Source organism: Patella vulgata, chromosome 5, assembly GCF_932274485.2.
Source record: "Patella vulgata chromosome 5, xgPatVulg1.2, whole genome shotgun sequence".
Classification (NCBI taxonomy): domain Eukaryota; kingdom Metazoa; phylum Mollusca; class Gastropoda; family Patellidae; genus Patella; species Patella vulgata.
In genome coordinates this window covers 66,544,562-66,565,940 of record NC_065883.2, presented here as the reverse complement: position 1 = coordinate 66,565,940, position 21,379 = coordinate 66,544,562, and the positions used below count along the sequence as shown (strand labels likewise).

The 21,379-nt window shown below is 36.8% G+C and overlaps 1 protein-coding gene across 7 annotated transcripts in view; it reads right to left on the bottom strand.

Annotated features, from left to right (window-relative positions):
* The window catches only part of LOC126820413 (papilin), a 164,520-nt gene that overhangs the window by 104,283 nt on the left and 38,858 nt on the right, over window positions 1–21,379 (bottom strand). For all 7 annotated transcript variants that reach the window (XM_050548334.2, XM_050548326.2, XM_050548325.2 and 4 more), the window contains exons 3-12: window positions 18,055–18,158; window positions 10,045–10,105; window positions 8,541–8,646; window positions 7,386–7,525; window positions 6,153–6,276; window positions 5,621–5,701; window positions 4,937–5,112; window positions 2,573–2,714; window positions 1,693–1,834; window positions 1,047–1,260 (exon numbers count right to left, since the gene is read on the bottom strand). In XM_050548334.2, the coding sequence (XP_050404291.2) occupies window positions 1,047–1,260; window positions 1,693–1,834; window positions 2,573–2,714; window positions 4,937–5,112; window positions 5,621–5,701; window positions 6,153–6,276; window positions 7,386–7,525; window positions 8,541–8,646; window positions 10,045–10,105; window positions 18,055–18,158 (1,290 nt within the window). The remainder of the gene's footprint in view (window positions 1–1,046; window positions 1,261–1,692; window positions 1,835–2,572; window positions 2,715–4,936; window positions 5,113–5,620; window positions 5,702–6,152; window positions 6,277–7,385; window positions 7,526–8,540; window positions 8,647–10,044; window positions 10,106–18,054; window positions 18,159–21,379) is intronic.

Genomic DNA, 21,379 nt, shown 5'->3' with positions numbered 1-21,379 from the left:
ATTTTGAAAGATTTGGCCAGGACACCAGAGTTAGTGGTTCTTTAACGAGTAGTTTAATTTGTATATAGGACCTTGTTTTTTCGTACACTTCCAATGACTATCAAATAGCTTTTTATTTGTCATTTAAGGAAGTTTTATCTGTGGGTTAAATGATATCCATAGTGCCAGGGGGATGGGGAATGGGGATGTCCTAGATTATGACTACACTGCAATCGACTGACATGGAATTCATTCCTGTCACAGTTTTAATAACAGAGGAGATTGGAGCAGAATTGCCAAAATATCATACAGGGAAGATCCAATCAGTTGTTGTTTATCTATATGTGTATCACTGCAGGCAAGGGGGTACAGCACAATATTATTACAAGATTTATCTCCCTTTACACTACTTGACTGATATATTTTTACAAAATTCGTTTGAGGGAGTTTTCATAATTAAATGATAAATAATCAATGTGAGTACATTTTAGCGTGGATATTATTGGTTAGACAAGCACTATGTTAGTCTCAAAATAGCTAAGTTAAGGCAAGTGGATATTAAAACCAATTTCTCTCGCTGCCTTTCAAGTTTTAAACCGGAAACTGATTGCTGACACTTGATAACCTTCAGGGATGGTCTTAGAAAGAGCCCCGGAGTATGGTTGGTTTGCTGGCCCCTAAAGAAATTAATGTTCTCATGTAGTTTTGAAATTTTGTCGTTTGACAAGATTGCCACATGCTAAATTTGTACATCATCGAGAAACATCAAGATATACTCTAGAGAGCACAATCTACAGTCAAAAATCTCGAGAATTGGGGCAATTCAAAGAGCCAGACTCCGGGAACTGGTAATCTTCTTGTTCTTACAATTTTTGTTCTTGGATCGAAACTTTTGAAAGAAAGTCTAGTTCAGTGCCATCGACATAAAAATTGGCAGGCTTTTTCTTTGGACAACTGCGCAATGATTGACAAATTTTGATTTTTAAAATGATTTCACAATTCCATGATGGCTGCAATTGAGTACTTCAACTGACAATTCTGTTACAGTGAATAAGTGAATAAATTACCTCTTGCCATGGACCCATAGCCCAATGTGGACAGCTGATATCACCCTGACAGACCCTCTTTAACACAGGCTTCGGTCCGACGTAACGTATACATAGTTGATCATCTGTGTAAATAGCTTTACCCATAGTTCCCTTCTCCTGACAGTACGCCAATTGGGTCTGTTCTCCTATACCACAGTCAGATGAACATTCTCCCCAATGACCTAAAACCCAACTGAAATGATAAAATACACAAATAAATAAATAAATAATTCATTTACAATCAATGAAGAAGATGCTATCAGGTGTTATGTGTGATGCCTTTAGTGTAATTGAACAATTAGGTTATAATCTCAGAGTATTTTAGTTATAATATCAAAATAATTTATAATATCAATATAATCACAGAGCAAAATAATAATCTTAATGCAACAGAACAATCTAGTTATAATCTCAGAGTAATAAGTTATAATAACAGAATAGCAGAACAACAGAACAATATAGTTATAATCTCAGAGCAACAGGTTATTTCAGCTATAATCTCAGAGCAATTTAGATATAATATCAGGATAATTAGTTATAATCTCAGGGCAAATAAACAGTATAGTTATATTCTCAAAGCAATATAACAATTTGCATGGGGTCACAAAAACATCCCTTGACATACCTATATCCGATCCGGTCTTCTGGGCAATCTTGTTGTGTACAGACACGACGACCATCTGGTTTTAATCTGATGTCACAAAGATCGTTACTAATGGCAACACCAGACTGACGGTCAATACAGGATACAGCACGAATCTGAAGACCTGAAATAAAAAACAAAAAAATTGATTTGTTAAATTGAAAAAATAATAGACATCCTAGGCAGTCTGTCTGAAAACTATTATCATTCAGTCACTCAACCTACCCTTGACAAGACAGGAAAATTGTGCAACAAAACACAGAAAGAACAAAAGGTAAAACTAGATAGTTCATGCTGCTGAATCTCCAGCATAAAGAAACAAAACGAAATGAAAAGAAACGTAGTTAATCATCCTACTGTTTTGCTTTTGTCCGGACAGCGGCATTGTGGCCTACTGTTAAATCGAATTCTAACTGCCAAGGGATCATTTATGTGCACGCCAATGCACGCTGGAAAATCCCAATGAACTTTCTCGGTCAACACTGGGATCGAACCCGCGACCTCCAGGCTAGCGAGCCAGCATTTTACTCACTTAGCTAAAGTGGCTCCAGGCATAAAGAACCATATTTCCAAATGCACCGCAAAATGTAAGAGTGTTTATTAATACAGCTGAACTGTCAACCGTTTTGAGAAGTAAACTCAGAATACACCACAAATAGTAAGGGTGTTCATTGATGAGCTTGAACCACTAGAGTTACGAAGAGTAAACTGAAAACACATCACCAACTATAAGGGTGTTTATTCCTGCATGATGAAGGTTATCAAATACACATTTAGCAAAAAGATCACAGGAAAATACTTTTTATTTGCCACCATAGCTATCCTAAGGTTAATGAACAAATCAAAATTATAATCAACATACCTTTGCCGCACGATTTTGAACATCTTGTCCAGACTCCATTAATCCAGATATATCGTAATCTTGGATTCTCGGCTTCGTGGACCAATGATTTCTGGAGGGAATATTCATACTGGATACCAGGATTACTATCTCGTAACATCAGCTGGAGGAAACAAAAAGCAGATGTCAAATATAATTCTCTTTACTTTACTGATAATTCACAAATGAAAAATCACAAAACTACTTCTACTCTGTCGGTTCATAAAAGTAGGATGTTCAACCTCATTTCATTTCATTTGCTCTGTAATGATGACCATACACAAATTTAGTCAAAGCATGGTGAGCTAGGACCACTGGGTCGATAATGAGCCACCAGGCTGAATAAAAATACTGTTGAAAAACAATTAATGAATAACGGGTCATTCTAATAGGTAAATGATAGTCTGGTTGGTTATAAGACCCAGTCCCAAACTGCTCTGAGATTTGAATCTCATTACTCTGATCTTTTAAATAAATGATAAATTGAAACAGGGTTTCGAATGTCCTACTTTTCTACAAACCAGGCAAACCCATGCTGTGTATTATGTGTGGTTTTATGGTCGAGAGCGAGACATTAAGCAGGGGTAGAAACTAACCTGAAATGGTCACTAGCCATTTGGGCTAATAGCTTTCAGATCTTACTAGCCCAGCCAACATTCTACTAGCCCAGTAAGAAACTGACACCAGACGTAAAAATTCTGATTTAGACTGTTGTTTTGTTCATCATTAATCAATCAAAAACACCAAAATACATGCACTTAAATTTATTTTGGCACATTTAATAATACAACAAATAGACTTTGTTCATTGTTGCCTCTTTAAATAATGAATTCATTAATCAGTCATGAAGACATATGTTAAAATTCAATTTGGCACATTTCATATTTCATATTTGTCCTTTGGAAGTTTAATCTTCAATACAATAGATTTTTTCAGGGGCCTCATTTTGTATTTATATTTCATTTATGTTTTATAAATTCAGTTGTGACGTGCAAAATAATATGATGTAATGTCCTTAAAATTTAATATCATCAGTTGTCACCGAGTGATGAAGTTATTTATAGCAGAGCACGTGTATTTACGAGCGTCTTCATTGCCGTAATATATCGCTGTTATAAAACCTTTTAACATCCATGTTCTTCATTAACTTGCTTCATGTATATATTTCAACAATTAGGTTAGGCGATTTATGATAATTAACCTGAAATATGACCGAAAAGTTATTCAATTATATCGACTTTCGCTTCATAATTCCTCGAGGTGTAAACAGAGGCTGTTCTGTACCTTCCCTCGTTATCATACAATTTTAACCAATCAGCAAGCTTGCTTACTCAGATTTTATACCGGTAAAGCGAAATGGAACAGCCAAAGATTAAAAACACATAAATAGTGATGGCGACGATTTTTGGAAGTTAGTTTCATGACAGTGTTCATTAAAGTAGCCAAGTCTCTAACTCAATATCATCCAAAATCTTCAACATTGAAAACACAATTTATTTGTCAAATTAAATCAACATTGATATTGTGATCTTACCAGAAAAAGATGGGCTTTTGATATCCAATATGTAAGACAAAATAATAATTTTACCATTGGTACACGAATCGTGTACCATAATGCGCTTCAGCCCCAGTTGTAACAAGAGACTCGAGGGACGAGGCTAGACACATTGTACCAAATCAAACGGCGTATGTAGACTGGAATAACCAGACGCTAGAAATATGCACTCGATTGAGACTGCTGGCTTATTTAGCGAACATAACTGATTTGAAATTGGAGTAAAAACGGGAACCATTGAATGTAAATCAGTTTATATACATTCATATTACAGTATTATATGCGTTACGACCCACTTTTGTCAATTTACAGGTCCAAAATATTAGCGATTTAGCTCCTTTAAGTACAAATTATCAATTATTACAACTATCAAAATATCAGGTCGCCACACGGGCTAATTGATGTTGAATTTCATTCGCCCGTACTGACTTTTACTCGCCATGGGAGACCGGGCGAGCGTTAGTTTCTATCCCTGATTAAGTAATATAGCTTGAGCTCAAGACCATTAAACAACTTAAAATACAGACACTTACACATGCTTTGCAATAAAATAGGTCACGCGAGTCCAAAATTTCAACTAGTATAAATAATGTAGACTATGCACATTGAAATAATGGTACGCCAACATCAAAGGATGACGTAACATTTTTGTACTTTCACGCCATCATGTACACGGTGCCTTGCAAATGAATAGAATTGTTCCTTGCTAGGTCCTTCATCCTGCACCATTGACAAGGGGGAACCCAGTTAGAAAAAACAGGAACTTATTAATTCGATAAGCTATGTATTACCTCAATATGAAGCGTTTCATTGGTTGGTCCGAGAGCTGTTAAAGTTTCTGGTTCATCTGGATTTTGCGGTGATTTTATATAACGTATCGTCGTCCCAGCGATGTCAGTCGCAGAATTATCTTCTGTAATTTTCCTCCAACTATTGATATAGTAATTTCCCACTCCATTCTTCACAACTAAATTACAATAAAACAAATGTAAATAAAGTAAAAGGTTGTTCATAACAACAGTAGGGTTAGGGTTAGGGTTATCGAAAGGGAAGGGTTCCTTACAGAATCCTTCACAGACAGCACAGAATGAGGGACTAACGTTTAAACCCAACCCTAACCCTAACCCTAACCCAACCTTAACCCTTGCGGGAATCGAACCCATGATGGCACCCATTTGCCTCACAGTTGCCAGTCAAAAGCTCTACCAATGAGCTATCACACAACTATAAAAATATTAATTGAGAACTCAGCATGTGTGCTTTCTGACACTACTGATAATATTTAGGTAATTCTATCGAATTTATGTTAAAGTTAGGTTAGGGACAGACAAATCCTAATAAAGATTAGCTTGTGATTAGGGAGAGGGTAGGTTCAAGAATTAGGGGGGATGGCTTCAGATATTCATAAACACCTATTTAGAAGTATAAAAATGTGCTTGATTGGGCACCTTAAAAAAAAACGACGGGTTACTCACCAAGAAAACTATTACTATTAGTAATTTCTCTAACAACAATACTCGTAGAACCAGCTGGTATGGTTACTATTTTATTCAAACCTAATAAAATAAATTGAAATAAATTTTACAAAATAACATCAGGCCTGGAAATAACGGTTTTAGATATACCTGACAAAATGTCAGGCACTAATGAGATAGTATCTGACATTTTCAACTTAGTGCCGGACATGTATTAATAATATCAATTAAAAAGACAAATCAGTGCCGGACAAAATGACAGGCACCAGAGGTTTAGTGCCTGACAAAGTCTGAATCTGTGTCTGACATTGTCTGTGAAGCGTGCCTTATTTCCAGGCTTGAATAACATGAATAAAATTTAAAGCAGATCTGAAGATAACATATGTCACTACAATGATCACAAGATTCCATAAACAGGTTCACTTTTGATCATAAGGTCTGTAATTGAGTCAAGTGACATTGTTTCAATTTTTTGGACATAGAAAAATAGATATTGTTTTCAAAATAAAATTCAAGCAAAGAATATACTAACCTACTTTGAGATTCTGGCTGTCAAAAATGGCAGCAATAGTTTGACACGTCGTTCCGTCACCTCCACAGACCCGACATTTATCTTCTTTCATAAACGAACCAATCACACGATCACATCCTACCGCCTGCAACAAAATACAACAATGTATATATTACAAACAAACAATCACACGATCACATCCTACAACAATGTATAAATTACAAACAACCAATCAGACGATCACATCCTACTGCCTGCAACAAAATACAACAATGTAAATATTACAGGACAATATTACAAATAATCACATGATCATATCTTATGGTCTGGAAAATTGTATTTCAAGTAGGCCTAATCTCACTAAACAGGCAGTACCAGGTTTGATTTCCCAGGGTTGGCAGAGAAAAGTTCCTTAGGATATTTCAGCTTGGTTACCCTTTGTCAGTAAAGCAGGAAAACGACTCTGGCAAGGATCAGTGTCTAGTCTTTTGGATGGCACAAAAATGTAGGATCTCAGTTCAATTAATTATATTTTGCCAACAACTTTTTGGATTGTTTTTACCCAGTTTTAATGTTTGAAGATTAAAGGGAGATAATTTCCAACTCCCCTAACTGGCTTGAAAATATAGACTCCAATATTCTAGAGAGTAAAGGGAGATAGAGAGAGAGAGAGAAATGAGGTTTAACGCCCACTCAACGCAAATGTCATTTTGGGACTAACAGTTGGAGGAAACCAGGTAACCTGGAGTTAACCCGCAAGGTTGTACAGAAGATCCTACTACTTTGTCACGTACAAGCGGGCAGTCGAAACCACGGCACCTGACTCACTCAATAACAGACATTATGATTTAATGCGTATGCTTTGAAATATTCGGACACTCAATCCCCTCGTAAAGGGAGATAACCTGGAGATACTATATTACTCTATCTAACTGATGTGTTAATTCATGAGTTATACAGTAAATCAACGCCCATTTGACTAAAACTAGGTTATTTAGGGATTAATATATTCAATAATTCTTTTACTAGGGGTCTTCAGCAGTGGGAGGTAGCCGGAGGACCCAGGGAAAATTAGCAAGGATGGACCAGTGATCCCACTTCTTGTCACTTGCAAGCTTGGAATTGAAACCACACAACTTGACTCAATGACAGTCCTTATAACCATTTGGAATGCACCTTATCCCCACCCCCCTGCACCTCATCTACATATGAAATGTTTCCATATAAAATGAGAGCATGTAAAATATAATTTACCTGACAAACACCGGCAACACAAATACCAAAACTATCTACATTATCACAGTTTGTTCCATCAACAACACGCTGAGCAAATTCTTTAATAATATTACTATCTTCTAGTGATTGACATTTCAATACACATTTGTCATTCTCATCTAAAAATAAACAAAAATATGAAAAGTTTAAAAGGGTTTTATCGAAGGTATGACAAATTTATTTTTTGTGTGCTTCCAAATTGGCCGACTTTGAGACACAACTAGTCAGTCTCATATGGAGAGAGAGAGAGAGGGAGAGAGAGAAAGAGAGAGAGAGAGAGAGAGAGAGAGAAATGGGGATTAACGCCCACTTAACAAAAAACAGGTCATTTCTTGACTAACATATTGTTCAATGTTATTTCAATAATTTGCTTGCGTGTGTGGGTGTCTTTAGCAGTGGAAGGAAACTGGAGGACCAAGAGAAGACCCACGAGGCGACCCTTCTCCTTGTCACTTACAACCAGGGAATCGAAACCACACCAGCTGACTCAATGAGAGACCTTATGATACAACGTGCACACGCTAATAATTCGGCTATCCACCCCAGCCTCGGATATCGATCAGTGATCGAACATGAGGAGCTATCACAGATTGAATTATTATTTAATCGAAGGAAATATTTATGCACATAAAGGTACGAATAAGTTAATGTTTACCTGTTTAAAGGTAAGAATAAGTCAATGTTTATTAAAGGTAAGAATAAATTAATGTTTATTAAAGGTAAGAATAAGTTAATGTTTATCTGTTTAAAAGTAAAAATAAGGTAAGAATAAGTTAAAGGCTCAATACCACTCTTGTTGTAACTGAATAATATGTCCCAATCTTTATTCTGGTCAACAAATTGTACTATTTTAGAATATTTCAATTAATTGATGATACAAATTTCATCTTAACACACCTTATTTAAAAATTTTGAAAATTCAAAATAATGGTTTGAAACGTCTAACGTGAAACCTTTTCAAATGAAACTTCGATTTAAAAATATTTTTGAACCCTCTGAACAAGTAAAATAGGATGTAATGGATAATTTACACAACAGGTAGGACACTTAAACATCTAGTACTTAGATAGAGATATTATTTATTTTCTGGAGCTTTCAAGCCAGCAAGAGTGTTATTGTCCCTTTAAGATTTACCTGTGTATGGTTTCCAGGTATGTAGTTTATTCAATCCATTGACTTTAACCTTGTTGTACCTAGAACATTGTGCAGCTCTAAAATCATGAGATCCAGCTGAACATTGCTAAAATAAATAATAAAATAAACAACTGAACATGCTAAAACATACAACAAAATGAACAGCTAAACATTGCTAAAATACAAAAACAGCTGAACACTGCTAAAAATTTGATAACCATGAATTATATTGCAGCTGCAAGTATCATCCGTGCTACTAAAGACAGTATTGGCTGAAAAAAGGCATAAACTGGGCACTGGTGCACTGGGTAGTTAGCTGCAATTTTTAACCGAGTGGAACCATTTCTACACTGGTTAGTCAGTTAATTTTTTTAAGAAAAACAAAACAATAAAAAGGCTTAAAACTTGAAGCTATTTTTTGTTACTAACACTACGTATCTGTTAGTTACTATACTTGTAACGTTAAACTGTGTGTTTAACGTTACAATTGATACAGTCTAAGAATCCTTACGCAAGTTCAAATAGGTTCAAACGCACAATTACATCAACACATATCATTACAGTTTGTATTGGAATAAGTAATTCTATGACAATAGTGAAGACTGGACCACTAAACAGTTACCGAACAGTTTTTCTTTGTGGTTATGCGTTCTACATTTGCATAGCAATGTTTCTTGTGATGACGTATTACACACAAGCGGCCATGACACCAGCCTGTTGAAATTTCGCGTAGCAGTTGAGTTTCATCAAATCATATAATTATGCGGTAAGGCTTCACCTTTATTTCAATAGGAATTGATTTATTATATGTTAAGCTAAGTGCAGTACTGTTTTGGGTCAGTTTATGTGTAAATTAGGGGAGGTATATGCCAGTAAACTTTTTGTAGTGATTTCACTAAAAAAACTTGCCCAAAGGAACTCCGTAAGGACGAGCCACTACTGTGGCTGGAGTAAGGCGGAAGACATCAGTAGTGGTACCATTTCTACGTATCTGTCAATTCAATATTTATCGACCAAAGACCTGCAGTGCAGATTAATGTAAACAGCCATCGTCCGATCAGAGACATTTCCTAAAGTCTTAAGAATTTTAAAGAAACCAAGACCAGGATCTGTCTCTGAGTCTGGGAGACCAGTGTGAATGAGACGCTCAAAATTTTCTTAAAATATTTTGAAAGATTTTAAACTGATTAGATCTAAATTTTCAAACTAAATTCAAACAATATTTTATAATCTCACTGATTTCTTAAGTCTATGAATTTCATCTTCAGATTCACTGAACGATAATAATTCGTATTCTCTTCGTCAGTGCTTCCAGAGTTTTTCCAGAAGTTTTTCATTTGATACATCTGCCGCTGAATAGATAACGGGAAATAACTCTATTCAAAGATTCGCTAAACTGGATACAGACCACCAAATGGTCTGCACAGCTCGTCATTTCTACACATAGTCTACGGTGACAAGGGTTTGGGCTTGCCCTAATGATGTAATACAAACATTTCCTTACCTGGGTATTACAAGATGAATATTCAACACCTGGTCCCGCACACAGACCATTCATATGAGATCTAAAAATATATAAATATGTTCTATAACATTTATAAGATACCTTTCTTATAATGAAAAACCGCTCATTATGAGCATAGCTTGTAATTTACGCTATTGAAATTACTGCACAAATAGGCCTAAGTTTAAAGCACTATTTTGTGTAAACAAACAAACAAAACACACCAACAATACAAAAGCAACTGAAATGGTGTTTAATGACATACCAAATTATATTATACAAATACAAACACATCTTCAGAGCAGTCCGTTTTATTGTCCATTTACGGTATACCACCGGTGTTTCACCTAAGCCGAGGTCTACTAAGTGGTACCTATAACTAGTTAGGATTCGGGTTAAAAAAAACCCCAAAAAACAACAAAAAAGAACTATGAACAAAAACGTTGTGCATTCCCATGTTCATTGGGTCATATTTAATAATTTTATTTTTTAATACGCCGCAAGACTAGAATTGTACTAAAAATATATCCCCGATATATAGCAAATGCTGGACAAAGTTCATAGCACGTGTTTAATAATGACCGATTAAATATCAATTAAACGTCTAAATGACAATATAGTCCCGATTCATCTTTTTAAACACGGGGAGAAATAGATATATCATTGTATCTGACCCTACTAAGACAGGAATACTTTAGGACAAGTATCAGAACAATAAGACATGGGCTATGTAAAATATCTTTATCATGTTTTACAAAGTTTCATATCGCTTTTAACAAACATAAATAACTGATGATGATAAATTCATTTATAGGTAATATATAGAATCTCTCTCACAGCCCGTTGACTCGGATATAATTGCACTAAAGGATTCGGGAACAATGCAACAATAGCCTACAAAATGTTTTCTCCGTGTCAGCTGAACAGAAATTTTAAACAGATGATGACAATTTACTTGATGTTGAAAGATAACAATCTCATTCTGAATAATGTTGATCGATCGGTTTAATATTAACAGGAAAGAGAAATAAGACCCCCAAATGTGTGTGTATGTGTGTGTGTGTGAGAGAGAGAGAGAGAGAGAGAGAGAGAGAGGGGGGGAGAGTGGTACTCGCGAATATTACGCGAGGTTTTGTGTGTGAAATAGATATATTTAACGTCTTCTTTTTCTATTAATGATTAACGCCCGCTTCACCGATGGTGATATCGCAGACAAGTTTTTTATATCATGCTTAGCGCACAATGCAGGGTTCTTTCCTGTGGGAAGAAACCGGAGTAACCCACATACGCTCACACCAGCGATCGAAACTACGACCGCAAGCCAGCGATTGAATGGATGACATTCCTCAAGATCTAAAAATCATGGGTTAGGTAATTTGAAACCTCCCATCTCCCGCATCCAGATTTTATCAAATGTAGATTTTATTTTAAGGTACAATGTTACTAACGATATGTTAATTATATGTGTTGACAGGCCACGTGCTGATTGATGAATGACTGACAGGTAACTGATGAATGATTAACAATTAAAGCTGTTCACGAAGAATTAAAGCTGCTAACCTGGAGGTCCAGTCTTCGGTCCCGGTTTTGGCCGAGGAATTTCATCGGGATTCTACAGAATGGTTCCCCTTGTCAGTGTGCAGGACGGATGGGAATGCAAAACCGAGTTCTCATGTACACTTTGGCGTGCACGTAAAAGAACCTTTGACTTTTGGACATCGTGAAAAGAGTAGGCCGTAGTGCCGCTGCCTTTGCAAACTTTCCTTCATAGCACTTCTCCCACTTCTCTTTATTAAGGTCTGTATATGGCGCACTTAGTCTACCCCAAATCAACATACCAATAAAAATCCGTGAAACTGTCTTGCCATTCAGGAACAACCCGTTCCTTAAAATCAACGGAGGAAATTAAAGAAGTTCAGCTTCCCACTTTTTCTTTTCCAAGTCTAACCTGGATAAGGAAGACGAGCATCAATGTGCTACATGTATGATGGGACTTTTGTCGCCCGGACTGCATTTGAATTCCAACTGCCAAAGGTTCTTTTAAGTGCTCACTAAGGTGTACAAGGGGCCTGGTGTTTGTTTGTCCATCCGGACGACTAGACATTCTTCCTTGATAGCCCCTATCACCGCCATCCTGTCCTGCACCACTGAAGGGCCATTTCTTAAAACCATGTTGTTGGGTGACAATCTGATTAAAACACAGATCGGTATTTCGTTTCGTTTTTTTATACTTTCGATGGCCTCCACTACATAAAGATCTGACCGGTTGTAGTGCAAAGGCGCATCAGCGGTCATACGAGCAGTTTTTGACCCTATGTCGCCAGGCACTTGATTAACAATCAGCGTTAATGTTTCTACTGGGATACTCACAGTTCGTGCACTTTACGCCAAGAACTCGCCGTAACATGCCGTTTCAGTGGCTAATCCCCAACATCAACCAGAACGCGGGTTATAAAAGAACTGTTCCAGATCCTTAAAGACAAGTAGAACGGTATTATGAAATATAAAAAAACAAACGAAATAGGATCTGTGTTTTAATCAGATTGTTGGAGTGACTGATCAAATAGACGGAACGAAAAAAAAAACCACCCTAAAACACCCAAGTTTTTATTAAATTATTGTTTCCTGAGTGTTGATCTGTCATTGTTGATGTGTTGTTCATTTGAATTGTTTATTAAATATGTGAACATCCTAACAAGTTACAATCTTCAACTGTTCTGTTGATTGTCAGGTATTTCAACCTGTAATATATCACCTGTAATTAATCACCAGGTAAATGGATGAGGACAGGAACAAGCGGCAGAGAACTCTAACATAAAGTATATCATGTTACATACATGTACTAGTATCAGAGATTTATCAATCCAATCTGTCAGATATTCTATATCAGTTCTTGTGTTGCAAATTATCTCTTGAAATGGTCATGTTCTGTGGTTAAAAGGACTTGAAAATGGCTCAACGGCGACCAGCTCTGGGCGCCATTTTGTTCGGGGATTCCACTGCACAGGAAGAAAACACGTGTTTCGGTCGGTACAGAGTACTGATGCAGGACACGTGTCATAACATTTTTGGGTTGATTTGTTTGATGTGTATTATGTTCCTACTACTTGGATTGATGTGCAGAGGGAGGAGGGGGCGGGCGAGCTAAAGCCCCCCCCCCCCACACACACACACCCACACACTCGGGAGGCACAATCTCTGGTCCAAAGTTCACAAAGCATTCTCAGGTTAAAGTTTAAAATTTACTCAAAATTGTTCTCCTTATTTTAACTACAATATAGCCCCTTATAAAACCTTTGTTGTTTTGATGTATCAAATAAATCAATAAGAAACTATATGTGCAAAGTTTTGTGTTTCTGGATCAAAGATATTTCTCTTAAACAGTGATTGAAAGCGGAGTAAATTCTTAACTGAAGTCTGAGAATGCTTTGTGAACTTGGGGCCAGGCTACTACTCAGATTTTAGATAATCAGAGATGAGCTGTTATTTGACATATCAAATAATTATTTCTAAATTTGGAAGTTTCTTTTCAATATCTAATTTAATAAAAAAAACTAAATACACCTATTTCTTAAATTGTACTGGATTCATGCCAATTGATATTAAAGACTTTTCTATTGGAAATACTAGTGTATGTTCGGGTTCTTTTTTGTAGCTGTAATTGGTTTTTAGAATGCCACACAAAAACATAAAAAAAGTGTTTAAGACCAATTCAGTGTAACCCACAGAAGACTCTTCTTCTCAGACAAATTGGCCAATTTTAACCCTTATCTTTTCTAGTATATAAAGATAGCATTTGATTGACAGTAATTACAGAGTGAGAGGGTTAACACCAACAGTGTCTTATTGTGAGAGGGGAGGCTGCGACCACAAGAGAATAACGATTTTATTGTGTACTGGATGATGGAGTGTTTACACACAGTCATTCAGACTGAAATAGTCTATAATTACAATCCTTTCAATGCACTTTTAAAAGTGGGGTTTTCGAACAGACTTTAATTTGAAATGTTGCTTTATAGAACGAAAAGCCAAGGTCCCGATTACATATTGGCATGCACGTAAAACAACCCATGACAGTTGAAATAAGAGTTGGCCGTAGCGCCAAAATCAAGGTCCCGATTACACCTTGGCATGCACGTAAAATAACCCTCGGCAGTTGAAATTAGAGTAGGCCGTAGCGTCGCTGTCCGGGCAAAATGTCTCTCATAGCACACTGTATGGCGTATGCCTGTCTTCATTAGCCTAGTCGGAGCAGAATAGTAGGACGATAATTACGTGCTGCCAATGATTTTTACAGGGTCTCGGGTTTTCGTTCTATCCGAAAAACTTGGCGCTTTTCTCTGTCAGGTACCACTGTCATGGAAAACAACTCTGGGACCCCCTAGTTAGTGAACCAGCGTCCTACTCACTGTGACTCCCTATAGTAAGTAATACTCGGCCTGAAACCGAAAATAAGTAAACCTTGTTATTATAAGTAAACATACGTATTTATATCCCAGTAAATCGCAATTGCCAAGAGGGGGTTGGATGGCCTAATGGTTAGCGCGTAGTATCATAAGGTCTATCTTTGAGTCAGCTGGCGTGGTTTCGATTCCCTGGTTGAACGTAGCAAGGGGGGGTAGGGTCGTCTGTTCAACCTCCTCGCTTTTCTTCGAGTCCTCCGATTTCCCCCCACTGCTAAAGACCCCTACGCGCATGCGAATTATTGAAGTAAAATTATATGTTAGTCCCGAAATGACCTAGTGTGTGTCGAGATGACGTTAAACCCCATTTCTCTCTCTCCAATTGTCAACTAATCACAATTTGTGTGATCAACATGTAAAAAAAACACCTTCACAACGAACCTCCTTACCTATCAACTTTACCTGTTCCGCTCTATATAAACCCTTTTAATATCTATATATACCTACCTGTGAGTACGTATATATAAACCCTTTAGATATATATGTGTGTATATACACACCTACCCGTGAGTACGTATATAAACTCCTTTTACACTTTTATAAAGACCCATAATAGTAGTTTACGATAGTGGTTTTCACGGGTTCACGGTTATGTGCTATTGTACTGAGTAAGTGAATGTACATGTATAAATCGAATTCTTGGAAAACACGACGTTTCGGCCACACTTTATTTTAAAACCCTAACCATTTAACTCCAATGAACCCTTGTTGCGGGAACATCTGTCTACAGAATACTTGATGGTATAATGCCACTGCCATTTGGCAACCCTTTCTTGTGCAGTATAATAGTAATAGAACTGTCACGATGAAGGACTTTGTCATTTCTCCCCCAGCCCCCAAACCCGAAACTTATGAAAGTTTGAAGTGGATTTCCTTGCTTCTGAGGGCATGTCTGACGGAAAATCTACAATATTAAATGTAAAGGTTCTCTCCTAGGCTCTCTTGTGTGTCTCGCTTGTATAGGCTCAATATGAGCAGGGGGCGGGCGGGCGGGGGGGGGGGGGAGGGGTAACGATTAGCAGCTTTAGTAGAACTAGACTAACTTGAACCAAGCAAGGAAATCAACAATATCCTATCTCTTGAAGGAGTTTAACATGTAATTTGTTGACAAAGCTGAATTCAATAGGTCTATTGCATAATATCCCATTATGTCAGTGTAAAACATTTAGTGCATGGCATCCCACACTAAGCAATTATGCAATTTGCAGTATAATTAGATGTATATTATTCAATGATGTTGAACTTATTTGACCAGCTAGCTCTTGACTCATGTGGTAATTTCTCAAATTATAACCGTGGGAATTTAATAGAGAATAAAACATTACACTGGTTATAAAAGTACAGGATTGCTTCATTTGTTTGTTTGTTTGTCAGTAGTGCATTAAATTAAATAGTTCTTGCTCTAAAATTTCGTTTTGTGTTTTTGTATTTTGTATGTGTTGTTTTATGTATGTGTTCTTAATGTATTTTAATGTATGTGATCATTTTATATATGAGGAAATAAACCTCATTTCTATGTCTCCATCAATAGTTAGCAAATGCTGTATATTACGAGAGAGAGAGAGAGAGAGAGATTTATTTAACGTCTTCTATTAATGTTTAACGTCGGCTTCCGAGTGGTGGTGGTGGTGGTAGTTGGTTGTATTGTACCAATGAGGGATTATTAATTGGCTGGGAAAAAACATCTGTACACTACAAACCTAATGGCATATCCTACCGTGTGTAAAACACCCGCCATTTTGACAGGGAACAAAAACTCAGCGAGGTCAACATAGCCGTTAATTCCAATAGTTAATAAAATATAAAGTATTTATTTGTTTAAAATTCAAACAGATAATTTGACGAATCAGCTAAACTGACGACCTTGTAATGACAATGGCGACATTAGATATTTGTACCAGTGTGTTATTATAACATAGATTAATATTATCATAATTATATACACTTGTATGCTCATTAAAAAACGATAGATATCTTGTCAGTGGTCTAGAACAGGAGACATGCTGGGAAAAGGCATATAATCGTCCGGATGGACTGATAATCGATAAAACGAGGTTCATGGCGTGTACTCTTTGGCGTACACGTACATCTACAGATTGATTTCGATGGAATTAAATGAAATGAAATGGGGTTTAACGTCCTACTGTTCTGCTCCGGCTGGGCTAATGAAGACGGACATACGTCATGCAGTATGCTATGAGGGGAATTTTGCCCGTACAGCGGCACTATGGCCTACTCTTATATCGAATTTCAACTGCAACGGGATCTTTTACGTGCATGCCATCCGAACGACTAGATCAGGATTTCGATGAAGAGATACGGAAATGAAATACCGATGCCCTGTGTACTTATTGGCATACACATAAAATACTCCCTAACAGTTGAAATTTCACGAAGAGTAGGCGAAAAAGCCACAGTACGTCGTTGCAAAATTAACCCGTCTTCATTATCCTAGTGTTAAACTCCATTTCATTTCATTTTCATTATCCTAGTTGGTGCAGAAAAATAGGATGTTAATAGGATGTTCATTTCCCTTACATCACACTGCATGTTGTTTTCATTTGCCCAGTTGGTGCAGAAACGTAGGATGATGAACCCCATTTCATTTCTCGTATAGCACATTTCATGGTCTAAATATTAAGGCCATCTGCAGATTTTGTCATGGTCGCGAAATTATAATATAGTTAAGCCACGTGATTGATGACGCGATTGTAGGTTAGGGTTAGGATAAGCGCTAGGTCTAGGGTTAATGCTCACCCTGTTTACACCTCGTTACCTTGACGAAAGCTGCAGGTGGCCTTAATATTTAGACTTAACCCTGCATGGCGTATGACGCAGTGAAGGTCGTATGCTCGTATGCATTAGCATTATTTCACAAACTGTCAATCTCAAACATTCCCATTGAAACACGAAGCTGTAAGAAGCCTGTATATAATATGTACTCTATATCTTCTCGTCTCTTGAGTTTATATAAGTCCGGGTTATGTCAACGATTTGTTGAAATTATAGAACATGACGACTTAATAATTAGTTTCCATATTGTTTTTAAAGGATTTAAATTACACAGACTGTTTTAGGTGCACATTCTTGTAATATTTTAACACAGGCAGTCCAGAAAACAGTTCATATCTATATCTGAGTTTAACTCACACGCTGACGTAGTAAAAGACAATTTCTCCTGGTTATAAAAATACATGTACCCACAGAATCTTAAGTTGTGAACTAATGTAAAACTGCTCTCTTACGATTGCTTTTAGATCTGAGCAAATGTAAAAACTACTTTTATGAGATATTTTAGTTGTAAAAACAGCTTTTCTTACGATGTTTTAGCTGAAGTTGCCTTGAATGGGATCCCACTATTACCCTTTCGAATATATATAATAAATGAAATGAAATGAGGTTTAATGTCCTACTGTTCTGCTCCGACTGGACTAATGAAGACAGTATAATATACTAAATTTGATACATAATTTGTTACAGTAAGTATGAATACTAGTATTTATGTAGAATAATATTATTATTTTATAATTTGTAAAGTTTGACTGACCTGCCTCTAATACATCGTCTTACTCTCTGCTGAACACCTCCCCCACACGACCTGGAACACGGGGAATATTTACCCCATTCTTCCCATCTACCTTTCTCTCTCCCCTGAAAAATACAAATAAGGTTTAACATACATATTTGAGTAGCAAATGTGTGAATGAAGACAGGAATACGCCACTCACTACTTGAATTGAAACTGCCATGGGTTCTTTTACGTAGATCTCGATTTAAAATTGTTAAAACGTTTCTAACGTCATCCCGTCTGTTATTGATTTATTTACTCTATACATAATATACCAAATAACACTTCGCGTTTAGGTAGGTCTTATATGGAGGGGGGTTTGCGGCACTACTACATTGGTACCATATAAAAAAAGTAAAACAAATATAAAGTAACGGAACGGACAACTGTATATATGTATAAATGTTTGGTTTATATTTAAGTCTCAAATGTATTTAAGTCTCAAATATTTTGTATATTTTGTATTTTTATATGTTTTTGTTGTATATAAAAAACTAGATGCTGTTTCTTGTCAGGTCCTCTGTCCTGGTTAACTGACATGGCTAAACCTTTCTCTGTCAACACCGCAATCGAGTGAAACTTAGAAACAATTTCAATGGAGTAACAACGTCCCCAGATACTTCATAAAGTACGTTATTGTTTTTATGCATAAGAAATTGTTGTCTCTGATCCGTGGAAACTCATATCAGTAGCTGTATTGGTATAATTAATTGTCAAAGGACGGCGTTCCACAAGGGTCAATATTGGAACCCTCTTTTTTGGAATTGGTAATACTGCTTTGGTTTACAGCCGTTAAACACAGCGATTGAGTATCACCTTTTCGTATGACGAATAGTATAATTTGTAACATTTTACCACCCACAGTGACAAAAAAAAAAGAGAGAAAAATACAACACTCGTCTTCAATTCATTTTAATAAACATACCTCCCTATTTTCTGCTTGAATGGGAAATCCTCACGACTGACCGATTTGTTCACACACCATTTAAATGATTAAATTAATTTTATTTAAAATGAGATCTTTTAGGTGAAAACGATTACAATGATGTATTACTGTACTGAAAGGGATGGTAGGGACGAAATAGAGTTTCTTTGTGTGGATTAGGGCACCTGCCAAATACAAAGATGAACCGAACTTCCTCAGTTGAACTCTATGGAGATTATAGCATCTTCCAAGTACCTGGATAAACTGAGTTTCCTCAAATGGACGTTCATGCGAATTATGGCATTTTCCAAATATAGGGATAAAATGCAAGTTCTCCACTGAACCTCTGTATTCATGAGCCAGTATTTTTATTTTAATTGTTGATATAAACCGACAATACAAATGGAATGAAATAGGGTTTAACAACCTACTGTTCTTCTTCGACTAGGCTAATGAAGACGGGCATCCGCCTGGACAGTGGCGCTACGGCCCACTCTTATATCGAATTCCAACTGCCAAAGATCTTTTACGTGTACGTTTTTTCGTCCTATCCGAACGACTATATGTTACCCCTTGCCAGGCCCAAGGTCTTCGACCACTGACAAGGGGGAACCACGCCGGAAAATCCCGATGAACTTTCTCGGCCAACGCAGGGATCGAACACGGGACCTCCAGGTTAGTGAGCCAATGTATTACTCACTGAGGCACCGTGGCTCCACCTACAATACAATAACACGTTAACTGTAATACAATGGGGGTTAACACCCAACTTTTCTGCACTAAGGGGAAACCCCAATATACCAATCTCATTAAAGAGAGAAAAGAGAGAGACACACACACACACTAGCTTAGTGTCTTTTCTCAAGCGGAGCTAGTAGACAGGCAGCGTAAGTTTAGTATGGGTCTGGGAAGAAAAATCGTCTAGTTGTTTTGACTGAAGACATGTAGATAAAAGAACCCTTAACCGGTGGAATTCGATGATGAGTCGGAGGAAACGCCGCTATCCGAGCAAAATCCCCCCACCAGATCACAATACATAAGTTTTCAATATCTCGGTTGGTGCAGATGGGTGGTAGGATGTTAAACCCTGTTTCAGTTCATTTGATTTAAAATATGCGACATGTAGTATCACATGACATGTCTCATAAACAACTAATATATTTAATATATCTAATATATTTATCTCTCCTCTCTATAATATACTGTAAATTATACGTCTTACGTTATTACAGGAATGTTGACAATCTATTCCCGTATTAAAGGACAACTTTAGCTGTTACAGTTTATGTTTATGCACGAGAATCGATAGCTCGTTCAAGAGTGACTTTTTACTCGTAGACAATCTATTCCCGAATTAAAGGATGGTTTTTAGCCACCATAGTTTGTATTTGTACACGTGAATCGACAGCACGTTTAAATTAAACACTCAAATCACCACCAGACAGAAAGTTGCTTGGATGATGGCATATCCGATGTGTTAATTTAAGGCACTTCAGTTAATACGATGAGTCTTTAAAGGTGATGGCTTAAATCTACACCGAACATGACAGATAATCGTGTAATGTCATATCCGGGGTGTTAATATGTGAATCTCTGCTTATGCATTGTTAAAACTTATTTAAAACCAGAAACAAATACTGTATGAAAAGCTACAACAGCTACAAGTGTCCTTTAAATGCGCTTCTTTAATATGTAAATAGTTGAAATAGACGACCTGACCAGAATAAACATTATAAATAACCAGACTAGACAACCAGCCGTCTTCAGGGCAATAGGTTCACTGGATAATACTAATTAAATGTCTGGGGATGACAAGGTCAATCCAGGTAAGCTTGAAAGCAACGGCCATCCCCTTTCTTTGAAAAAAGCAACCACACAGACATATAGTACTGTCAAGTATCAAGTGTCCTAACCTTCCTTCATAATTTCTGTGCCTACTAACATTTTTCGACTTCTCTTAATTTCGAGACTACTTATAACTATTCATGAATACACGTGACGCCATCTTCTCCTCGTGCAGTTTTTGATATACGCCAGACCGCGTTTCAGTCTGTTCACAAGACATCTGTTTGCCTCGAACGTTTTAAATTCGGCGTCTGTCTGTAATTTCGAATAATTTCGGTTATTTAAAAAACTTTGGAACTTTCACCACGTTTACTGGAATTCGTATTCACTCCCGAAACTCAGAAAAACGGAAATAATCAAATCTAGGCTGCATATGCTAACAGTAATCTTTTTAAATGTATTACTCAACACGTGGGTTTATTCTGTACAACCCGAGACAAGTGGGTGTAAGCCCGCCTTTAACACAGTGACCTTATCTGACCCCGAACATTACTTAGTAAACAGATGTTAAAGACATTTAACTTTTACCTTTAA